We start from the raw sequence: 20,790 nt of genomic DNA, 5'->3' as shown, positions 1-20,790 counted from the left end.
GGACTCATAAGCTACTTGGAGAGCCCGTAACTAGATCAAGGGAACAAAGACGATCGTCCTCGACCTCGAGAAATTGCCATGATGACGACGACTTGAAGGACTGAAAGATCTCTTTCCATGCTGTATCTTTAAATTATTCAAAGATTTTAACAATTCTGGGAATTTAGGACCATGGGCAACTGACACAAAAAAGCAATTGAGACCTGGGACAGATCAGTAGTGGTCCTGTTGAATGGTGGAGTAGACTTCAGGCGCTGGTAACCTAACCCTGCTAAGTGCTCTTGTGTTTTCTACAAAATGCGTTTACTTTCTGTAATCCATGTAGCTTTTTAATATCGGAGAAGCTGTGCTAAGATACTAGGTCCCACATCTTCGACATGTTACATAGAGACAAGAGGCTGTAGATGCTGGAATCTGAAGCCGAAAACATTAAGTTGAAGGAACACGGTGAGTTAGCATCTGGGATCAGAAAGGAACAGCCTGTTGTGTCAAGTGCAGTCGTCCAAACAGAGGGAGTTCTGATGTGATAATAGGGTCTAAGGAGGTTATCTGTTTGGGTTGTTCCCTAGCAGTGGTGGCATAAAATACTTTCAATGTGTACAGCTTTCGAGTTAAATTCACGTCGGACAGTTTTCATGAAGTCACTGACTTGACACGTTAACTATGTTTCTCTCTGCACAGATGCTACTCTAACCTGACAAGTATTTGTAACACCTTCGCTTTTTTTATTTCAAATTAACTCAGATTTCGGCTAATTCCGTCTGAAAATCAACCATAAAATCAACCATTGAAGTTACGCTTCAATGTTGGCATCAATAGCAAACTCAGTTCATGGGTGAGCGACAGCAAAGGGGACCAATGGCATCGCGACTCCATCCCAACTTCCATATCGTAATACGGAAGCACAAGAGAAGGCGGGACGTCCGGTATAAGTTCCGCCGCTGCTATGGAGCAAGAGGAGAAAGCGAGAGCAGTGCCCGTGGATGACATCAGCAAGCTGCGTATCACCAACTTGTGGACTGTCCTGTTGTCAGTAAGTGAAAAAGAATGGCGACGAGTTGTGTGGCTTAACGATGAGAAGCTCAGGTTGGTCACGTTGAGGCGTCACTGGGGTGGGCTTTCTGTTTGCGCTGCTGAGGCGTCGTCAAGGTTAATTGGCGTAATGACGTCATCGCCCTGCGCTGTAATATTTCGCAGGTGCCTGGCTGTCCTTCCCTGTATTTCCTGGTTGAGCCATCAGGAATGATTTAATGAAGTCCAGGGATCCTGATATGTCTGAGCCTCTGTTGGTTCATCAGTACGTTAAGGAAATTTATTGTGATATGTTAACTATTTTCACTGACGGAGCAAAAGATAATTCAACAGGGAATGCCGGTGTGGCTGTTTTTGTGCCTGAATGACAGGTACCAAAAAATAAATGTCTTACTAACCATTTATCAATCTATATTGCAGATCTGGTTGCCATCATTTTGGAGGAAAACTGTCCTTGCAAAGTTATCAGATTCTTCTTTGGTTTTGACATCTTAAAACAGGTCATTTGAGTAGTCAGTCTGATTTTTTTTTGCTGGAAGCTCTTCAAACTTTATTTCTTATTCAAAGTATTGGTCTTCATGTCTGCCTCTTGTGGGTCTCTGTACCTAGAGATGTTGAGGGGAATGAGCAGGTTGATTGTTTGCCCAAAAAAGCTGTTAAAAGTCCATCTATGGATATAAACCTTACACTTAGCAAATCAGAAGATAAGGGATTGGTGGAACAAGGAATTAGGGAATTATGGCAAGACTTGTGGGATAATGAGCAGAAGTGGAGACTCCTTTACAGAATATATAAAACCGTTGAATAGATGGGAGAAGGGGAAGACAAGAAGGGAAGGAATTATATTGACGACTTAGAATTGGCCGTACTATGCTTAATTGTTCCTTGTATCTTGTTAGAAAACACACTGGGGTGTGTAGGTTTTGTCATTATGAAACAGTTGAACATATTCTTTTACAATGTGAAGCATATAAAGTTGAAAGAGAGAAAATGCAGGCTGCACAACTAGCTTTAGGGGTTGACAGTCTTCATTTAAAAACTTTTAGGTTATGGAAGTGAATTTAATTAATTCCACAATATTATTTTTCATTATTTACAGTCTATAAGCTCTATAGAAACATAGAAAACCTACAGCACAATACAGGCCCTTCGGCCCACAAAGTTGTGCCGAACATGTCCCTTCCTTAGAAATTACTAGGCTTACCCATAGTCCTCTATTTTACTAAGCTCCATGTACCTATCCAAAAGTTTGTTAAAAGACCCTATCGTATCCACCTCCACCACTGTTGCCGGCAGCCTATTCCACGCACTCACCACTCTCTGAGTAAAAAAAAATTACCCCTGACATCTCTGTACCTACTCCCCAGCATCTTAAACCTGTGTCCTCTTGTGGCAACCATTTCAGCCCTGGGAAAAAGCTTCTGACTATCCACACGATCAATGCCTCTCATCATCTTATCAGGTCACCTCTGATCCTCCTTCATTCCAAGAAGAAAAGGCCAAACTCACTCAACATATTCTCATAAGGCATGCTTCTCAATCCAGGCAAAATCCTTGCAAATCTCCTCTGCGCCCTTCCTGTGGTTTCCACATACTTCCTGCAGTGAGGCAACCAGAATTGAGCTCAGTACTCCAAGTGGGGTCTGACCAGGGTCCTATATAGCTGTAACATTACCTCTCGGCACATTACCGCTCAGCTCCACCGCATGCCTTCTTAACCACAGAGTCAAACCTGCGCAGCTGCTTTGAGTATCCTATGGACTCAAACCCCAAGATCCCTCTGATCCTCCAAACTGCCAAGAGTCTTTCCATTAATACTATATTCTGCCATCATATTTGACCTACCAACATGAACCACTTCACACTTATCTGGGTTGAACTCTATCTGCCACTTCTCGGCCCACTTTTGAAACATATCAATGTTCCGCTGTAACCTCTGACAGCCCTCTACACTATCCACAACACTTCCAATCTTTGTGTCATCAGCAAACTTACTAACCCATCCCTCCATTTCCTCATCCAGGTCATTTATAAAAATCACAAAGAGTAAGTGTCTCAGACCAGATCCCTGAGGCACACCACTGGTCACCGACCTCCATGCAGAATATGAGCTATCTACAACCACCCTATCCCTTCTGTGGGCAAGCCAGTTCTGGATCCACAAAGCAATGTCCCCTTGGATCCCGTGCCTCCTTACTTTCTCAATAAGCCTTGCTTGGGGTATTTTATCAAATGTCTTGCTGAAATCCATATACACTAGATCTACTGCTCTATCAATGCGTTTAGTCACATCCTCAAGAAATTCAATCAGGCTCGTAAGGCACTATCTGCCGTTGACAAAGTCATGCTGACTATTCCTAATCATGTTACAGCTCTCCAAATGTTCATAAATCCTGCCTCTCAGGATCTTCTCCATCAACTTACCAACCACTGAAGTAAGACTCACTGGTCTATAATTTCTTGTGCTATCTCTACTCCCTTTCTTGAATAAAGGAACAACATCCGCAACCCTCCAATCCTCCGGAACCTCTCCCATCCCCATTGATGATGCAAAGATCATCGCCAGAGGCTCAGCAATCTCTTCCTTCACCTCCCAGAGTAGCCTGAGGTACATCTCATCCAGTCCCGGCAACTTATCCCAACTTGATGCTTTCCAAAAGCTCCAGTACATCCTCTTTCTTTATATCTACATGGTCAAACTTTTCAGTCTGCTGCAAGTCATCACTACAATTGCCAAGATCCTTTTCCATAGTGAATACTAAAGGGTTCATTAAGTACCCCTGCTATTTCCTGCGGTTCCATACAGACTTTCCCACTGTCACACTTGATGGGTCCTATTCTTTCACGTCTTATCCTTGTGCTCTTCACATACGTGTAGAATGCCTTGGGGTTTTCCTTAATCCTGCCCGCCAAGGCCTTCTCATGGCCTCTTCTGGCTCTCCTAATTTCTTTCTTAAGCTCCTTCCATTTTGCCTTATAATCTTCTAGATCTCTAACATTACCTAGCTTTCTGAACCTTTTGCAAGTTTTTCTTCTTGACTAGATTTATTACAGCCTTAGTACACCACGGTTCCTGTACCCAGCCATAACTTCCCTGTCTCATTGGAACGTACCTATGCAGAACTCCACAAAAATATTCTCTGAACATTTGCCACATTTCTTCTGTACTTTCCCCCGAGAACATCTGTTCCCAATGTAAGCTTTCAATTTCCTGCCTAATAGCCTCATAATTCCCCTTACTCCAATTAAATGTTCCCCTAACTTGTCTGTTCCCATCTCTCTCCAATGCTATTGTAAAGGAGATAGAATTATGATCACTATCTCCAAAATGCTCTCCCTCCGAGAGATCTGATACCTGACCAGGTTCATTTCCCAATACCAAATCAAGTACAGCCTCTCCTCTTGTAGGCTTATCTACATATGGTGTCATGAAACCTTTCTGAACACACCTAACAAATTCCACCCCATCTAAACCCCTTGCTCTAGGGAGATGCCAAATGATATTTAGGGTATTTTAGTTTTCATTTGCTAAAGAACTAGTAGATTTTCATTTCTCAACTCACTGCACCACACTCCAGTCCAGTTGGTGGCAGTAATGCTCCTTTAAGTTGGACAGTCAATCGTCATTAAAAGTCAGAGGAAGAAAAAGAAGAAGATCCATGAGGAACTCCTGTCGTATTCTTTCAAGTGGGGCTGTGTGGAGCTCCAGTCTCTGATTGTAGCCATAACACATGGGAGTAGAGTTCGGCAATTCAGTCCTTCGAGTCTGCACTGCCATTTGATCATGGCTAATCCAATTGCCTTTCAATTCCATTCTTCTGCCTTCTCCTGTAACCTTCTGTGCTCAGACTCATCAAGAATCTGTCAACCTCTACCGTAGTGGCTGCCACAGCCACGTTAGACCATAAGACAAAGGAGCAGAATTAGGCCATTTGGCCCATCGAGTCTACTCCACCATTCAATCATGGCTGATTCTTTTTTTCCCTTCCTCAAGCCCACCCCCCAGCCTTCTTCCCATAATCTAGATGCCATGTCCAATCAAAAAACTGCCAAGCTCTGCTTTAAATACACCTAGTGGCCCGGCTACAAAAGCTGCTTGTGGTAATAAATTACACAAATTCCTCCTCAGCTTCATTGTAAATAAGACGTCCCTCTATTGTGAGGTTGTTCCCTCTGGTTTTAGATTACCCCACTACAGGAAACGTTTTCTCCACTTCCATTTTCTCTAGGCTTTTCAACATTCGATAGGTTTTAATGAGATCCCCTGTATTCTTTTGTACAGAGGATGTGGAGAGTCTGCAGAGGGATATAGATAGGTTAAGTGGGTGAGCCAAGGTCTGGCAGATGGAATACAACATTGGTAAATGTGAGATCATCCACTTTGGAAGGAATAATAGAAGAGCAGATTATTATTTAAACGGTGAAAGATTGCAGCATGCTGTTGTGCAGAGGGACTTGGGAGTGCTTGTTCATGAATCACAACAAGTTGGCTTGCATGTACAACAGGTTATTAAGAAGGCAAACAGAATGTTGACCTTCATTGTTAGAGGGATTGAATTCAAGAGCAGGGAGGTCATGCTGCAACAATACAGGGTACAGGTGAGGTCGCACCTGGAGTACTGTGTGCAGTTCTGGTCTCCATACTTGAGGAAGGATATACTGGCTTTGGAGGTAGTGCAGAGGAGGTTCACTAGGTTGATTCCAGAGATGAAGGGGTTAACCTATGAGGAGAGATTGAGTCGCCTGGGACTATACTCCCAGAAAAATCAGAGGGGATCTTATAGAAACATACACATTTTTGAAAGGGATAGATAAGATAGAAGTAGGAAAGTTGTTTCCATTGGTAGCTGAGACTAGAACTGGGGGACATTGCCTCAAGATTCAGGGGAGAAGATTTAAGAGGGCGATAAGGAGAAACTGTTTTTCCCAGAGAGTGGTGAATCTGTGGAATTCTCTGCCCAGGGAAGCAGTTGAGGCTTCTTCTCTAAATATATTTAAGATACAGTTAGATAGATTTTTACATAGTAGGGGAATCAAGGGTTATGGGGAAAAGGCAGGTAGATGGAGCTGAGTTTACGGACAGATCAGCCATGATCTTATTGAATGGAGGGGCAGGCTCGACGGGCCAGATGGCCTACTCCTGCTCCTATTTCTTATGCTCTTATGTTCTAATTACTACCCTGGAAGTCCTGCTTTTTAGCATTCTACCTAGCCCCCTAAAATCTGTCTTCTGGACTTCATCTCTTCCTCCTGTGCATTGCTGCCAATATGTACCAAGACTCCTGACTGCTCACCCTCTCCTTTTAGAATGCTGTGGACCCAGTATGAGATATCCCTGACCCTGGCACCTGGGTGGCAATGTACCATTTGGGTGTCTCTATCGCATCCACAGAATAACGTGGTGCAGCAGTCTCTGTCCATAACGTTGGGCTGTGTGGTGCAGCAGTGTCTGGTCTGTAACGTGGGACTGCAAGGAATATGGCCCAGTATTTGTGACAATTGTGAAGAATGTTGGCCCCTATCTGTAATGCAGGGCTGTGAGGAATGTGGCCCCTGACTGTAATGTGGGGCTGCGAGGAATGTGGCTCACTGTCTGTAATGACAGTGAGGAATGCAGACCCCTATCCATAACGCGGGATATGAGGAATGTGGATCTCTGTCCGTAATGTGCTGTGAGGAATATGGCTTCCTGTCACAACGACCGTGAAGAATGTAAGCACCTATCCATAGTGTGTGCCTGTGAGGATTGTGGGCTCCTGTCCTTAATGCAGGGCTGTGAGGAATTTGGCCTCCTGTCCGTAATGCGTGCCTGTGAGGAAAGTGGGCCCCTATCCGTAACGCGGGGCTGTGAGGAATGTGAGCCCCTGTCCGTAACGCGGGGCTGTGAGGAATGTGAGCCCCTGTCCGTAACGCGGGGCTGTGAGGAATGTGGGCCCCTGTCCATAATGCGGGGCTGTGAGGAATGTGGGCCCCTGTCCATAACGCGTGCCTGTGAGGAAAGTGGGCCCCTGTCCGTAACGCGTGCCTGTGAGGAAAGTGGGCCCCTGTCCGTAACGCGGGGCTGTGAGGAATGTGAGCCCCTGTCCGTAACGCGGGGCTGTGAGGAATGTGGGCCCCTGTCCATAATGCGGGGCTGTGAGGAATGTGGGTCCCTATTTGCAAAGTGACACTTTGAGGAACACTGGACTTGGTTTTCTCACTTTTAACCAATTGCAGGTGTATAAGAAGACACTTATCTAATTGGGGGAAAAAAGTAATTGCTGCAGTAGGACCTTGTAACAACAGTTTGGTCGTAATCACAATGTGTAAACTGTTTACTTTTCTACGTTTAATATTTAATAATGAAAGAGAAATTGTGATTTATTTTAATCTGTTCCTTTTGTTGTACAGGTTCAATGGTCAGAGCCATGGCTGATTGGGCTGATAACTTTTCACATTCTCTGCTTCATCCTAACTCTGACAACAATCAGATTCTACAGACTACAGATTGCCCATTTCCTTTTTATGAGTAAGTTGTCTTTTGTTTTGGTGTTCAAAATACAGGATCAAAGACTATTAAATACTCAGTCTGAATCTAGTGCTTTAAAATACTAACGTTCAAACTTTGTGAGATCTCACCTTGGGTTGTCTTCACTTCTATAAATGTCAATAAAGTATCATGGTCCTTGAAAGCAGCCTTTCTGCCTGCTCCTGCCCCACTGAACTCATGCCTGCATACTGTGATTCCATTTTAACCCCTTGGTTCAGTCCCTTCCCACCTACATCCACGACACTTCACATGCTCTCAATCTCCACAACATCTTCCCTGGCTCTACTCACATCATTTTCACTATGGATGTCCACTGCCTATATACACTTGTATTCTTCACTGAGAAGGCCTGAAAGCACTCTGCTCTTTCCTCGACAATCGACCCGACCAGTTCCCCTCCACCATGATCCTTTTCTGTCTGGCGAAACTGGTCCTCAGAATCGACTATTTATCTTTCTGCTCCTCCCACTTTCCCCGAACTTAAAGTGTAGCCATGGGCACCCACAATAGAGTCCACAAAAAACTTCACACGATCCAATGTGTGAAAAAAAGAACAAATTGTGCGAACAATAAAAAAGTAAGCAATTACTGCACAGAACATGAACAGCAAAGTCCCCAAAAGTGAGTCCACAGCCTCGAAGGCCACTGGTACCTCTCTCCCCGGAGATAAACCGTTTACCAATATTGTTTATAAAGCTACCAACTCCCACAGCTATCTTAACTATACCTCTTCCTACCCTGTTTCCTGTAAAAATGCCATCCCTTTTTCCTCAGTTTCTTCATGTCCACTACACCTGTTCCCAGGTAGAGAAGTTGTTTTCTGGAACATCAGAGATGTCCTCCTTCAAAGAATGGGGTTTCCCTTCCTCCTCCATTGATGCTGCCCTTACCCAGATCTCCTCCATTTTTTAGGCATCTGTCCTCATCCCATCTCCCCAGCACTTTAACAGGGATAAACTTCCTCTTGTCCTCACCTACCACCTCATGAGCTTCAACATCCAGTATTCTCTGCAACTTCTGCCATCTTCAAAGGGATCCAATCACCAAACACATCTTTACCTCCTCCCCCACACCCCACCATTGTCCTTTTTGCACGGATCACTTCCTCTTTGATAACCTTATCTATTCGTCCCTCTCCACTGCTCTCCCTCCTGGCACTTACCCTGCAAGCAGCAAAAGTTCCACATCACCTCCCTCACTCCATTCAGGGCCCCAAACAACACTTCAAAAACCTTCAAAAAGTAGGATTTCCCGATGGCCAACTATTTCAATTCTTATCCCCATTCCCATTCTGACATGTCGGTCTATGGCCAACTCAACTGCCACAATGAGGCCACTGTCAGGATGAAGGAGTGACACCACATATTCCATCTGGGCAGCCTCCAACCTGATGGAATGAACATCGATTTCTCCAACTTCCAGTTATTTTCCCCTGTCTCACTCCCATCTGCTTCATTACCCCACTTGAGTTCCCTTCTTACCCCTTTCCTTCTCCACACCTGCCTATCACCTATCACTTCCCCTTGGTGCCCCTCCTGCTGTCCTTCCTCCCCATGCTCTGATCTTCTATCAGATTCTTTCTTCTCCAACCCTTTATTTTTTCTACCTGTAACTTCCCAGTTTCTTACTTTATCCGCCTTCCCCTACCACCTAACTTCACCTATCCCTTCTAGCTTGTATTCCTTCCTTTCTCCCCACCTTCTCATTCTGGCTTTTGGACCCTTTCCTTTCCAGTCCTGATGAAGGATCTTGTCCCAAAACGTTGCCTGTTTATTCTACTCCATAGATGCTGCTTGACCTGAGTTCCTTCAACAGGTTGTGTGTGTTACTCTGGATTTCCAGCATTTGCAGAATCTCCTGTGTTTATTACTGTAAACAACCCTGGCTTCTCTAGTTTTCCTTTCACTCAAGTATTTGAGCATCCTATAAGTTTCCAGATTTGCCAGATTCCTTGTTTGAATTACACTGATCACTTTTCAGCCACTGTAGTACCATGATTGCAAGGGAGTTGTTTAGCAAAAGAAATGGTCACTTCAGCCTGCTATGTCTCTGACCATTTTGATGGAAGATAGAATGCAGTGTAGGAAAGTATCTGGTCATACATTTCACTTAAACCTAACTTCTTTGTATTGGTCTTTAACAAGTGCCTAATAAATTGGGATGACTGAAGCCTGCTGAAAAGTCTCAAAATGCCCCAGCCTCTTTCTAAATCTCACACTGCGTCACCAAAACACACAACTGCTCCTGATGGAAGCCGCTGAAAAGGATGTCTCTTTAAAATAGATGTGAAGGAATTTCTTTACCAGAGGGTGGTTGATCTGCAAGATTCATTGCCACATATGACTGTGGAGCTTAAGTCATTGGATATATTTAAGGAGGAGGATGATGACGTTTTGATTAGTAAGAGTGTCAAAAGTTATGAAGTTACAACAGGAGAATAGGGTTGAGACAGAAAATAAATCAACCATGATCAAATGGTAGAGCTGATTCAATGGGCGAAATGGCCTAATTCTGCTCCAAAGTCGTGTGATATTTTTGCCCATTTACATTGAACCCATTTGCGCAAATGTACACTGCATTCTTGTATGCCTTGCTAATTTAAGTATCTAGGATGGTGATGATTATTGGTAGCTCAGGTACTGGCATTTGAAGTTGTGGTGTTCGCTGAGCTTGGCAATTAGTTTGTAGATGTTTCATCATCAGTCAAGGTGACATCCTCAGTGCATAGTTGTTGGTGTTTCTCTCTGGCAGTGTTTGTGTTTAAATCAGGGCTCCATTCACTTGTTTTGGTCCTCCTTGGCTACCCCTTCAGTTGACCTTTGAATTCTATTGGCTCGTATTTCTTTGTCTCTTAGTTCATAGTTGACATCCATTTTGATATGATTATTTACGGAGTTATCAGAAGAGAACCATGCTTCTAAAAAATTCTTGTGCTTGCTTCATGTTTGCCTCCACAATGTCCCAATGTTGTACTTCAAGGTCTTCGTGTACCGAGATCAGCTACGGTGGATTATGACTCTGTACTGCCACTTTGTGTTCCCGAGATCAACGACAGTTGATCATGTTTCTGTACCACCAGTTTGGAAAATCTGGAGCTATCTTCACTCCAGGGGGTAAGTGTTCAGCTTTTCTAAATTGGTGGTGTGGTGGTATCCACTGTCACTGATCTTCAATACATGAAGACTGAGAAGGACATCTAATCTGGTTTACTGCACAAGACCCAATCTAGAATTGCCTTTCCCCTAGTTGGCTCAGCCATAAACTGCTCTAAGAACCATCTCTTAGGCATTTGACATATTCCCTGTCTTAGAATTGAGCACCAGCCAGATTTTCCCAATCTACCTGAAATTCCCCCATGACTATAGTAACATTTCCCTTTTTACACGCCTTTTCTGTTTCCCATTGAAAATTATATCCCTGATGGTGGTTACTGTTCTGGGGCCTGTATATACTTCCCATCGGGCTCTTTTCATACTTGCAGTTTCTTAATTCTACTTCTTCCAGTCTTATGTCACCTGTTTCTAAGGATTTGCTTTCATTTTTTACCAGGTGCAAGTTCAAGTTTATTGTCATCTGATTGTACATGTACCACCAAATGAAACAAGGTTCTTCTGGACTACAGTGCACCCACAAAACATATAGCGCACAGCACATAAACCAAAACATTACCGTAAAAAATTAATAAAATATCATTCAAAGTGCATGCAGCGCAGATAAGCAGTACAGTATACAGTAAACAGCACGCTGTCCTAGTGACGAGACTTCAGTGGTGGCAACATCCATTAGTCTCACAGCCTAGGGGAAAAAGCTGTTGCACAGCCTGGCAGTCCTTGCCCTGATGCTTCTGTACCTCCTTCCTGATGGTAATGGATAAAAGGGAGTGTGACATGGGTGGTAGGGATCCTCAACAATGTTTTGGGCCCTTCACCTGCAACTCTTCTGGTAAGTGTCCATTGTAGTATTAATAGTAAGACTCTTAGCAGTGTGGAGGCTCAGAGAGATCTTGGGGTCTGTGTTCACAGGACACTCAAAGCTGGTGCACAGATTGACATTGTTAAGAAGGTGTATGGTGTGTTGGCATTCGAGAGCCGTGTGGTAATGTTACAGCTATACAAGACCTTGATCAGACCCCACTTGGAGTACTGTGTTCTGTTCTGGTCACCTCACTACAGGAAGGAAGTGGAGACTATAGAAAGAGTATAGAGGAGATTTACAAGGATGTTGCCTGGATTGGAGAGCTTGCCTTATGAGTATAAGTTGAGTGTACTCGGCCTTTTTTCCTTGGAGCAACGGAGGATGAGAAATGATCTGATAGAAGTATATGCGATGATGAGAGGCATTGATCGTGTAGATAGCCAGAGGCTTTTTCCCAGGGCTGAACTGGCTAACACGAGGGGGCACAGTTTTAAGGTGCTTGGAAATAGGTACAGAGGGGATGTCGGGTAAGTTTTTCCACACAGAGTGGTGGGTGCGTAGAATGCACTACCTGCAATAGTGGTGGAGGCAGATACAATAGCATCATTTCAGATTTTAAATTTATGTTTTGGAATGGCCTAGTCAGAGTCCAGACCTTAACCCAATTAAGATGCTGTGGCATGACCTGAAGAGGGCTATTCATCCAAGGTATTCCAGAAATATTGATGAACTGAAACAGTTTTGTTTGGAGGAATTCCTCCTCGTTGTAGTACGTCTGATCTCTAGGGACAGGGAATGTGTGGTGGAGGTTATTGATGCTAAAGGAGGTTTATTAAACACAAGGGTTCATCCAGGCACGGATGGAAAGCACGCTCGAAGGTGGCCCGACTTGGATACGAACTTGGGAGCCTTCACTCTGGAGTCCGGCGCCAATGCCATTGCGCCACCAGCCGGCCAGGGACATACTGATGTTTATAAAATTATGAGAAACATAGAAAGGACAGATAGTAAGGACTATCCCCACCATGGAATTATGGGTAGAATTGTAAAATGCTAGAGGACATAAGATGAGGTAGATGTGTAGAGTAAGCTGTTACTACAGAATGTGCTGCCATAAAAAATGCTGCGGGGGTGAAAGCCCCCACACCTAGAGTCTAAAGAGACTTTTAGACAGGCATATGGATCGTGTGCAAGTAGATAGGTTTAGCTCAATTTGGAATCATGGTCAGCACAGACATCGTGGCCAAGGGTCCTGTTCCTGTAAACTGTTCTGAGTTCCATGTGTTTTTTTTCCCCTATTTAAACCTTCAATATCCTTTGCCATCCAAGGTTCCCTAATCTAGCCATCCTTGCTTTTCACCTCTGCTAGAACTTGCTGTCCCTGAGCTCGTACTAGCTCTCTTTGAAAAGTCTCTCACTTGATAACTGTTGTTTTATCCACAATTATCTACTCTCAGAATGTATTTGCTAGGTCCTCTGATTTGCTATTGAAATAGGTTATTCTATAATCTTAGGCTACTGAAAGATTGATTGGGTGGTAAATTTGTAGAGCAATGGAAAGTGTAATTTATCCTTGATAAATTTAAAGTGATGTTTTCAGAGGTAAAATAAGAACAGAATGCACAAAGAGTGGAGTGGCCTAGGTGTATGTGTCGAAAGGTCCCTGAAGGCAACAGCACAGGTCAATAAGGGAGGAAAGAAGCTGGCAGGATGCTAGCCTCCATTGGGCATACGATAGAATATAAAAACAATGAAGTTATGGTACAGCTCTATAAAACGCTGGTGAAGCCACATCTGGATTATTGTCTGCAAATTAGATTGTCACAATATGGAAAGGATATGTATGCTCCAGGGAATCAGAGAATGTGCACAGGAAGTTAATCAGATGTTGCCTAAGATGGAGTATCTCAGTTACGGAGAAATATTGGATGTCCTCTTTTTTGAAGTGCAAAAGGTGGCAAGTGGAGTAGGGGTAATTGAGGGACCTTATGGAGGTGCTCAAAATTGAAAGGCATTTAAGGAGCAGACAATGGTAAACTTTTCCCTGAAATGTTGTCTGTTTATTCCACTTCATAGATGCCATGTGATCTCGAGTTTTTCCAGCATTTCCTGTGTGTTGCTAGTTATTTCAGCCATGACCCTTTATAATTGATAAGCAATACTGCTTTATTTGAAAAAAAATGAGATGACTATGCATGCAAGGCAAACAAATTTGTCTGTGATTCATTTGAATTGAAAAACAAGTTAATCTCTTTAACTGAATCTGAACTTTGAAACTAGATATATCACTTGTGGTAATGCCAGGGATTGCAGTATGCTCATAGGCACTAGAGGTCAGTGTGGCACTTTATAAACATTCTAAATCTATTCCAATATGGAGTTCTGTGCAATTAACCAATTAACTAATGGAAGGATGTTACTAGATGGGTTTCACCTTAAATTAAGTGACTAGGTTTTTCGCCAAACTGAACCCCAATCTTTTGTCTTTAATTCAGGTGTGTATTTCAATATTTTGTTAATTATATTTAACAATATAAAAGTATTTGGAACATAAAACCAAATCATTCATAGAGACATTCACTGCTGGAGTTGATGCTCCACGTAAGTTCATTTCTACCTGAATTATTACAGACCTTATGTTTATTCTTGTTCGGGAGAATCAGAATCAGAAGACTTAATATACAGACCTGAGTGTGTAGGGAATAAGAGCCTGAGGACAGCTTTTCAGGGCACCAGTGTTGGGGATAATCTTGCTGCTTATTTTTAATTACTGCCATTTGTCAGGAAATCAAAGATCCTTGTAGAACTATGGGCTTTATAAACCTTAAACTTACACAATTATCGCATGGTTGTACTTCGTGAACATTAATATCACATTTAGAGAATCATCCTTTTGTAATGCAACTTTATCTATGTTGCAAACTATGTAGTGCAGTACAGTAAATCCCTGTACACCTTTGAAGAACTTAGTATAAACAATGAACAAAATATGGAAATGTTAGAATATCTTTCACACAGACATTTCTGAGATTAGGTATCAGTATGAGTTTGTTGTGAGTTTAAATCTCAAACTATAAATCTAGTTATGGTGATTATATTTTGACTTGTAGAAGTAATATTAATAGGCTGAGCATAGAGGTCAAATGGTGATGTGTTACAGTGATGATGAGTTTAATGAATGATGACAGTGCAAACCAGATCAATGAAGGTATTTCAGGCAGGTGATAAAATGGATGTTGGTAGTTCATTGTCTGTATAACCTAGCTCTTGGTTCTTGGGATCCTGACTGAAAAGAACTTCTAATATTACTTCATTGCAATAAGCAATTTGTTTATTTTGAGTATTTTTAATTTATCAATTTGTATAACAGATGTAATATATTACATCAGTAGTTTTGAACAGATGAGCAGCTTAGTATTATGTTTCCTTTAGATTTCCATTTATGAAGCTAAATAGAACATTGTATTGCATTTTGATGCAAGATTCAGTTACCACAAAGATTTTAAATGTGTGTATGTTTTAAGTTCCCTCTTCCTGTTGGTATTTCCCCCCCCCCCCCAAGGATAGAATTGCACTTACCTAAAAATGTCACTGCTATGTGAAATCACTATTTTCAATGGTCCAAGAGTAACTATGCTCTGTGACTGCAATCCTCAAGTAAATAGTGTAGAAAGCTACCTTACTTAAAAGCAAATGCTGTGTTACTAGGGTTAAGAGAACAGTATTAATCCTATTTCAAAATTTGAAGTAACAAATGTGACAATTTGCATTAATGCTTTAAAGTTTAAAATAAATAGAAGGCAATAATTTTTTTTTATTCTCTGCATTCAAGATGAAAAATACAAGTGCCTGTAGATGGGCAAACTTTCTTAGTCATCAGTGATTAGCCACTTATTAATGTTCAGATGTCACTGTCAAGGTTATTTAGACCTTGGCCTTAATTGTTAAGGAAATAGTTAGAGATATCTATCTTAGTTGGAGAATACCTTGTTGTGAATAAAAAAAGTATTAATTTATCTGTTAATCAGGCTTCATGAGACTTGAGCAAGTTCATAGGTGATCATCTTGTGATTACAGAAACCCATGTTACTGAGACCCAGCTTCACAGCTCAAATGGATTAATATATGGATACAGTCCTGCTCACTTATACTTACATTTCAGATGTAAATTAGATCTGTAATCTTGTAAAAAAAAATAGATCCAATATGGGATTTTTATTTCTAGAGGAAGTAATCCTAGATACCAGGACTGTGTAGATGAAGTGTTGTACTTCAGTGCAAAGTGTACATTTCTAGAATTTGTTTGAGTTCAGTTTTGATTGGAAAGAATAAAAATGTTTAGTTCTAATTATTGGAAGCATTGGGCATGAAATGAGAAGTCTCTCTTTCTCCACTGGTAATCAGTAGTAGAAAGCTGCAGATAATTTGTTTCTGCCTTGGCACTCAAGCTCCAGATGCATTTCCGTTGTTTTTAGATTCTTTAAAATTCTTCGTAAGCATGGAATAATAAAAATTCGTGTTTATGTTGGAATGTGAAATTTCCTGTTAAATTAATGAAAACTTGAAATGAAACCAACTTTGATTTAACTGTTAAATGGTCAAGTCTTTCTAATCTGCATCATAATGAATTTTTCTTACAGTTGTGTTAGTATACTGTGCAGAATACATCAATGAAATGGCTGCAATGAACTGGAGGTAAAGGCTATGGAAGCTTTATAATATATTTTTATATAAAACTGTAACTAGTATCTCTCATTATTGGTTATTCATTTTTCATAATTGGAACTCTGAATAAATTAAAAAGTTGGTAATTGCTCGTCATAGGATAGTCCAATGTTGTTAGGTTTGTTATTTTTTTACAACCCTAATGATCACTGCTCATCTGGACAATTTATCTATGGGATGAGGGAAAATATTGTTCAAAGTCATAGAAAATGGTAAGAAGAAATATAGAAAATGAGAACCAAATAAAATGGCAGAATACCATCAAAAATGGCAAATGGACTTCACTATCAGTAATTTTATGGTGTACATTTTGATTATTTAAGGCATTACATATTAATTAATTTATTTAACAATACAGCAGGCCCTTCTGGACCTTCGAGCCATGTCGCCTGGAATCACACAACCCTAACCTAATCATGGGACAATTTACAATGACCAATTTAATCAATAGTCTTTAGACTGGAAGAGCCGGGGAAAACCGAAGCATTCTACAGGAGTACGTACAGAGTCCTCACAGAATGATGCCAGAATTGAACTCTGAACTCCAGAATACCCTGAGGTGTATTAACATTGTACTAAATGCTATGCTACCACAGTGCCCAATATTGCTAAAAAAACAGATAGATTTTGGAAATTCAAGTAAAAAGCCATTAAAGGTAGTATTTCAGATATGAAATCACTTGCCAGAATTGGTTATTTGAAATAGAGGGAATGCCATCATGAGTGAGCAGATTAGGTGGCTGAACATGAATGAAGAGAAAAGGGCAACTGCTACTGGTGGAGGTGACAATCACCAATGTAGGCCAGAGAAACTGCTTATTTCTGTATTTGATTCTGCTCTTTTTGAAATACTTCAACTTAACCTGTCATAAATGGAATTGATAGAAAATTCTAAATAATTCCAAGTTGTTGTTTTTTCCCTAAAATCTAATATGAATATTGAACTTTCATTTCAATAGAGTGTTAACTTCAATATCTAGTTAAGCTTGTAATGTTGCTTTTGTAGGAACAAACTGCTGAACATTTCAAATATATTTTCTTTGGCTCAAGCATGTCCTGATGTTTAAACCAGAAGCTCAAATTGTTTATTTTCTTTCAGATTATTTTCTTTGTATCAGTATTTTGACTCCAACGGCATGTTTATTTCTCTCGTCTTTTCAACTCCACTTCTGCTGAATACAATGATCATTGTGGTAGGAGTTCACTTCTACTTAATTTTATGTTTTCACTTGTCTAGTATTTGATTAATGTTTCAGAAATTTCACCACTTTGTGTTTTTTTTTCAGATCATGTGGGTATATAGAACATTGGCAGGAATGACAGAACTGAAGTCACTGAAGCAGAAGAAGAAAGCAAACAGAGAACAGGGCAAGAAAACCTCATAAGCCTGTTTATGTAGCTTTGGGTTTCTTTAAGCCTCTCTGATTCACCTGGAGCTTTCCCATTTTCTGTTGGACAAAGTCAATCTGAATACAGGTTCAAATTTATTATCGTGCATGTTGATGTCATGATATTTTTTAAACAGCAGTGCAGTACATTGGGGAGATGTTACAACATAAATAGAAACAAGTGTGGGTTATTGAGCCTCTTGTGCTTGCTCTAATCATTCCACAAGGTCATGATTGGTCTTGCAATCAAGAAGTAGCATAATTATAAGTTGTTGACTACGCACATGCTGACTTTAATACTACATCTGGTCAATGAATGAATGATATTATGAACTTTTCACCAGTGGTGTATGGGCACAAGATATGTGTCATTAAATATTAAGTAGCATGGCTGATTCTGTTAGTTATCCAATTAAAGCTGAACTTTTGTCTCATCACTGAGGGATTTGGAGCAGTTTACATTTTGAGACTGCCAGAGGAGTGCCTTAGTACTTAAAACCCTTTGTGTAGTCAATGTACAGTGAAAACTAAATAGCTTTTGCCCCAACCCCAAGAAGAGTGCTTAGTTGTTTGTATGAGTTCTGACATAAGACAACTAAGTATGAATCCTGGGCTCTTTTTTAAAATTTTTAATCTTCTGTACATTTTGTTTAACTGAAACTGGCATTTTATTAAATCATGTTCTTGTAACTTTTGAACAGTGTCTTGTGTTGAATCAAGATTGTGTTCCTAATCCTGTATAATGCTATTGGTGGACTTGCAGTACATAGAAATTAAGGTTATAAACAAAGCAATGGACCTGTCTTAATTAAGGATTAAAGAGAATGTTGGATCTATTTTTACAGCCACTACTTTAGGCTCAGGCTAAGTCAAGGTCATGAAGTTCCTGAAAATAAAATAAGCAAAGGAAGAATTAATATTTTCAGCCTTGGGCCTATTTTCTCAGTATAGTGAATGATCTGCATTCACTGGATATTTGGAGCCATCTTTTGGAATACTAACAAACTGGGATGAAATGAAGATGATACAAGAGCTTTCCCAGAGAGAATGATTTGTGTGTGGCCTCCCAGTGTCTGGTATATTTGCTTTTGTTCTAAAGGCTTCACTGAATGAGCAAAATTTAAGAGGTTATCAATGAGGGGAAAAAGTAGCAATGTGCAGCTATTAGCTTGGGACCATTGAGCAGATAAAGCCAGGGGTAGAATGTGTAGGTAATTGGAGTAACCAAGTGAGAGATACCAATCTACCTGAAGATGCCCCGGTATGGACATATTGGTGTCTAGTGCAGTTTCGCTAGGGACATTTTGTGTAGTTTTTCATTTCTACCTAGGGACAATGACGCGACTTGCTGGGATCTAGAACAAAAAGAACTGAAACAGAAAGACAAAAACAGAATGGTGGAAGAACTCAGTGGATCAAGCAGTATCTGAGGAGGCAAAATAGTGCCCTTTAAACCATTGCTTATACAACAAAATGTACTAAATCTTGCTTGCTTTAAATAAAAGTACCATCACTAAAATATGGTCAAAGCTGATCACTTCTTATTTGGTTGTGCGTGGTTTAATTGGTATAAAGCCAATTAGTTGAAAAGAAAATTGGTTCTGAATTTCCATGTGGATTAAATTAGTAACTGACTTCTGCCACTAGGAAACTACGAGTAAACTCTCAGAGAATACAGTACCTGTCATGGTTCTGTCAATAGAATAACAACAGTGGATGCCAATGAAGCATTTTTTTTCCCCCTAGTTTTTCAGGATTCAACACCGTCCATTCTGCCCATGTGCTCTTTGAGTCACTGCCTGGTGGCTTTCCAGGACAGGGCATTGGAACTCGTGCTGAGTGCTTCACTCCCTAAGCCAATATATCACTGACTTTGCATAAAGTCTTTATTCAGATCAAACAAATCAGTGTTAGTTAGGGAACCAATCTGAATTGATTACAACCTAAATCTTAGGCATTGTATTAAACTTAAATTATACATTTCATATGCTGGAAAGCTACTGATTACCTATTTAACTATTGTGTTTTAAAAATAGAATCTTCCAATTATGCATCTAAAACAGATACTTTACTTTTGCCTCATGCGTTGTGTAAATAGATGTATAATTCATTTACTGTACTGTGTTTGCTTCAGAATTAATGTCTCCAAAAATTAGGTTTAAGGTTATTAACTAATATTACAAAACTGCTACTTTCAACACTCGAATTAAAATTTACTTATTTCTCAACCAGCTGACCTATGCATAAAGGTAATGTAAAATTCTGCTCTGCTTATGCTCATCAACTTGCAGATTCATCATTATAGACATATTTTTAAATTTTATTTTGAGTTTTGCTTTTAATTTTCCTCCAAACTAGATTCCTTTGAGAGTTGAAGCAATAGAGATGGAATCTGTAAATGCCAGATGTGCTTTTTTTAAATTTGCCATTAGATAGTCACCCAGATCTAATGGTGTATTCTAAATAAAGTATCCCTTACAGTGGACCATACTCTTTTTCTTATTAATGACTTCCCAATGTCTGATGTGTACAGTAACTGAGGGCAGCAGATATACTGTGTTGCTAAGTAAATTACATCAGGACAAATCAGTTGAATTGAAAGTGTGATGCATCAGTGGGATACAGCTGAAAGTCACTTTTTGCAATAGTGGTAGGGATCTTTTGATTTTGAAGCTGAAAGTTTTATTTTTCATGACAAAAATGCATTTCAGTAACTTACTGTAATCTTTCCATATTTAAGAATGGGAATGTGATAGAATTTTCAGGGATAATAGCTGATCAATAGGATAAATACCAGGCTATGAGTATCTACAACAAGACTAACCATCGATCTATGACATTCAGTGTCATTACCTGACATTCAGTGACCAGGTTCTTCATCCAGCAATATCCTTAGGAAATCAACATTGATGAAGTACTTGACTGAACATGCCACACCATCATTGCAAGAGCAAGCAGCAGGCTGAGGATATTGGTGAAAGGATTCATTCTTCATAGCCATAGCCTTTCAGCCAGAAAGCAAGGTAAGAGTGTGCTGAAACACTCCAGCAACAACAACTCAAAGGCCAACAACAACCAAATCAAAAACAGTTTGCTTAATTAGAATCACATGTTTTCCCATTGGCAGTACACAGTTGTTGTATTGTGTCTCAATATCATACATAAAATGCAATTACTTATACAAGCTGCTCCGACCTCAAC

The 20,790-nt window shown here is 40.6% G+C and overlaps 1 protein-coding gene across 1 annotated transcript; it reads left to right on the top strand.

The window, feature by feature from the left end:
- Positions 1–912: 912 nt before the first annotated feature.
- Positions 913–18,287, top strand: tmem18 (transmembrane protein 18). The gene is made up of 5 exons (XM_073056797.1): positions 913–1,033; positions 7,423–7,540; positions 16,117–16,171; positions 17,301–17,394; positions 17,488–18,287. The coding sequence occupies exons 1-5, from the start codon at positions 947–949 to the stop codon at positions 17,584–17,586; spliced, it is 453 nt and encodes a 150-aa protein (XP_072912898.1). The 5' UTR covers positions 913–946; the 3' UTR covers positions 17,587–18,287.
- The last annotated feature ends 2,503 nt before the right edge of the window (positions 18,288–20,790 follow it).

This window comes from Hemitrygon akajei, chromosome 9 (genome assembly GCF_048418815.1).
Source record: "Hemitrygon akajei chromosome 9, sHemAka1.3, whole genome shotgun sequence".
NCBI classification, from domain to species: domain Eukaryota; kingdom Metazoa; phylum Chordata; class Chondrichthyes; order Myliobatiformes; family Dasyatidae; genus Hemitrygon; species Hemitrygon akajei.
Note: the sequence above shows the minus strand (reverse complement) of the source record. Positions and strands in the feature narration are given on the sequence as shown.

Bases quoted from the DNA above. Each gene is read 5' to 3' on its own strand.
- tmem18 (XM_073056797.1), top strand. From the start codon at position 947: ATGGAGCAAGAGGAGAAAGCGAGAGCAGTGCCCGTGGATGACATCAGC. The intron at 1,034-7,422 runs GTAAGTGAAAAA...TTTGTTGTACAG, and splicing joins TGTGGACTGTCCTGTTGTCA to GTTCAATGGTCAGAGCCATG. The intron at 16,172-17,300 runs GTAAAGGCTATG...ATTTTCTTTCAG, and splicing joins ATGGCTGCAATGAACTGGAG to ATTATTTTCTTTGTATCAGT.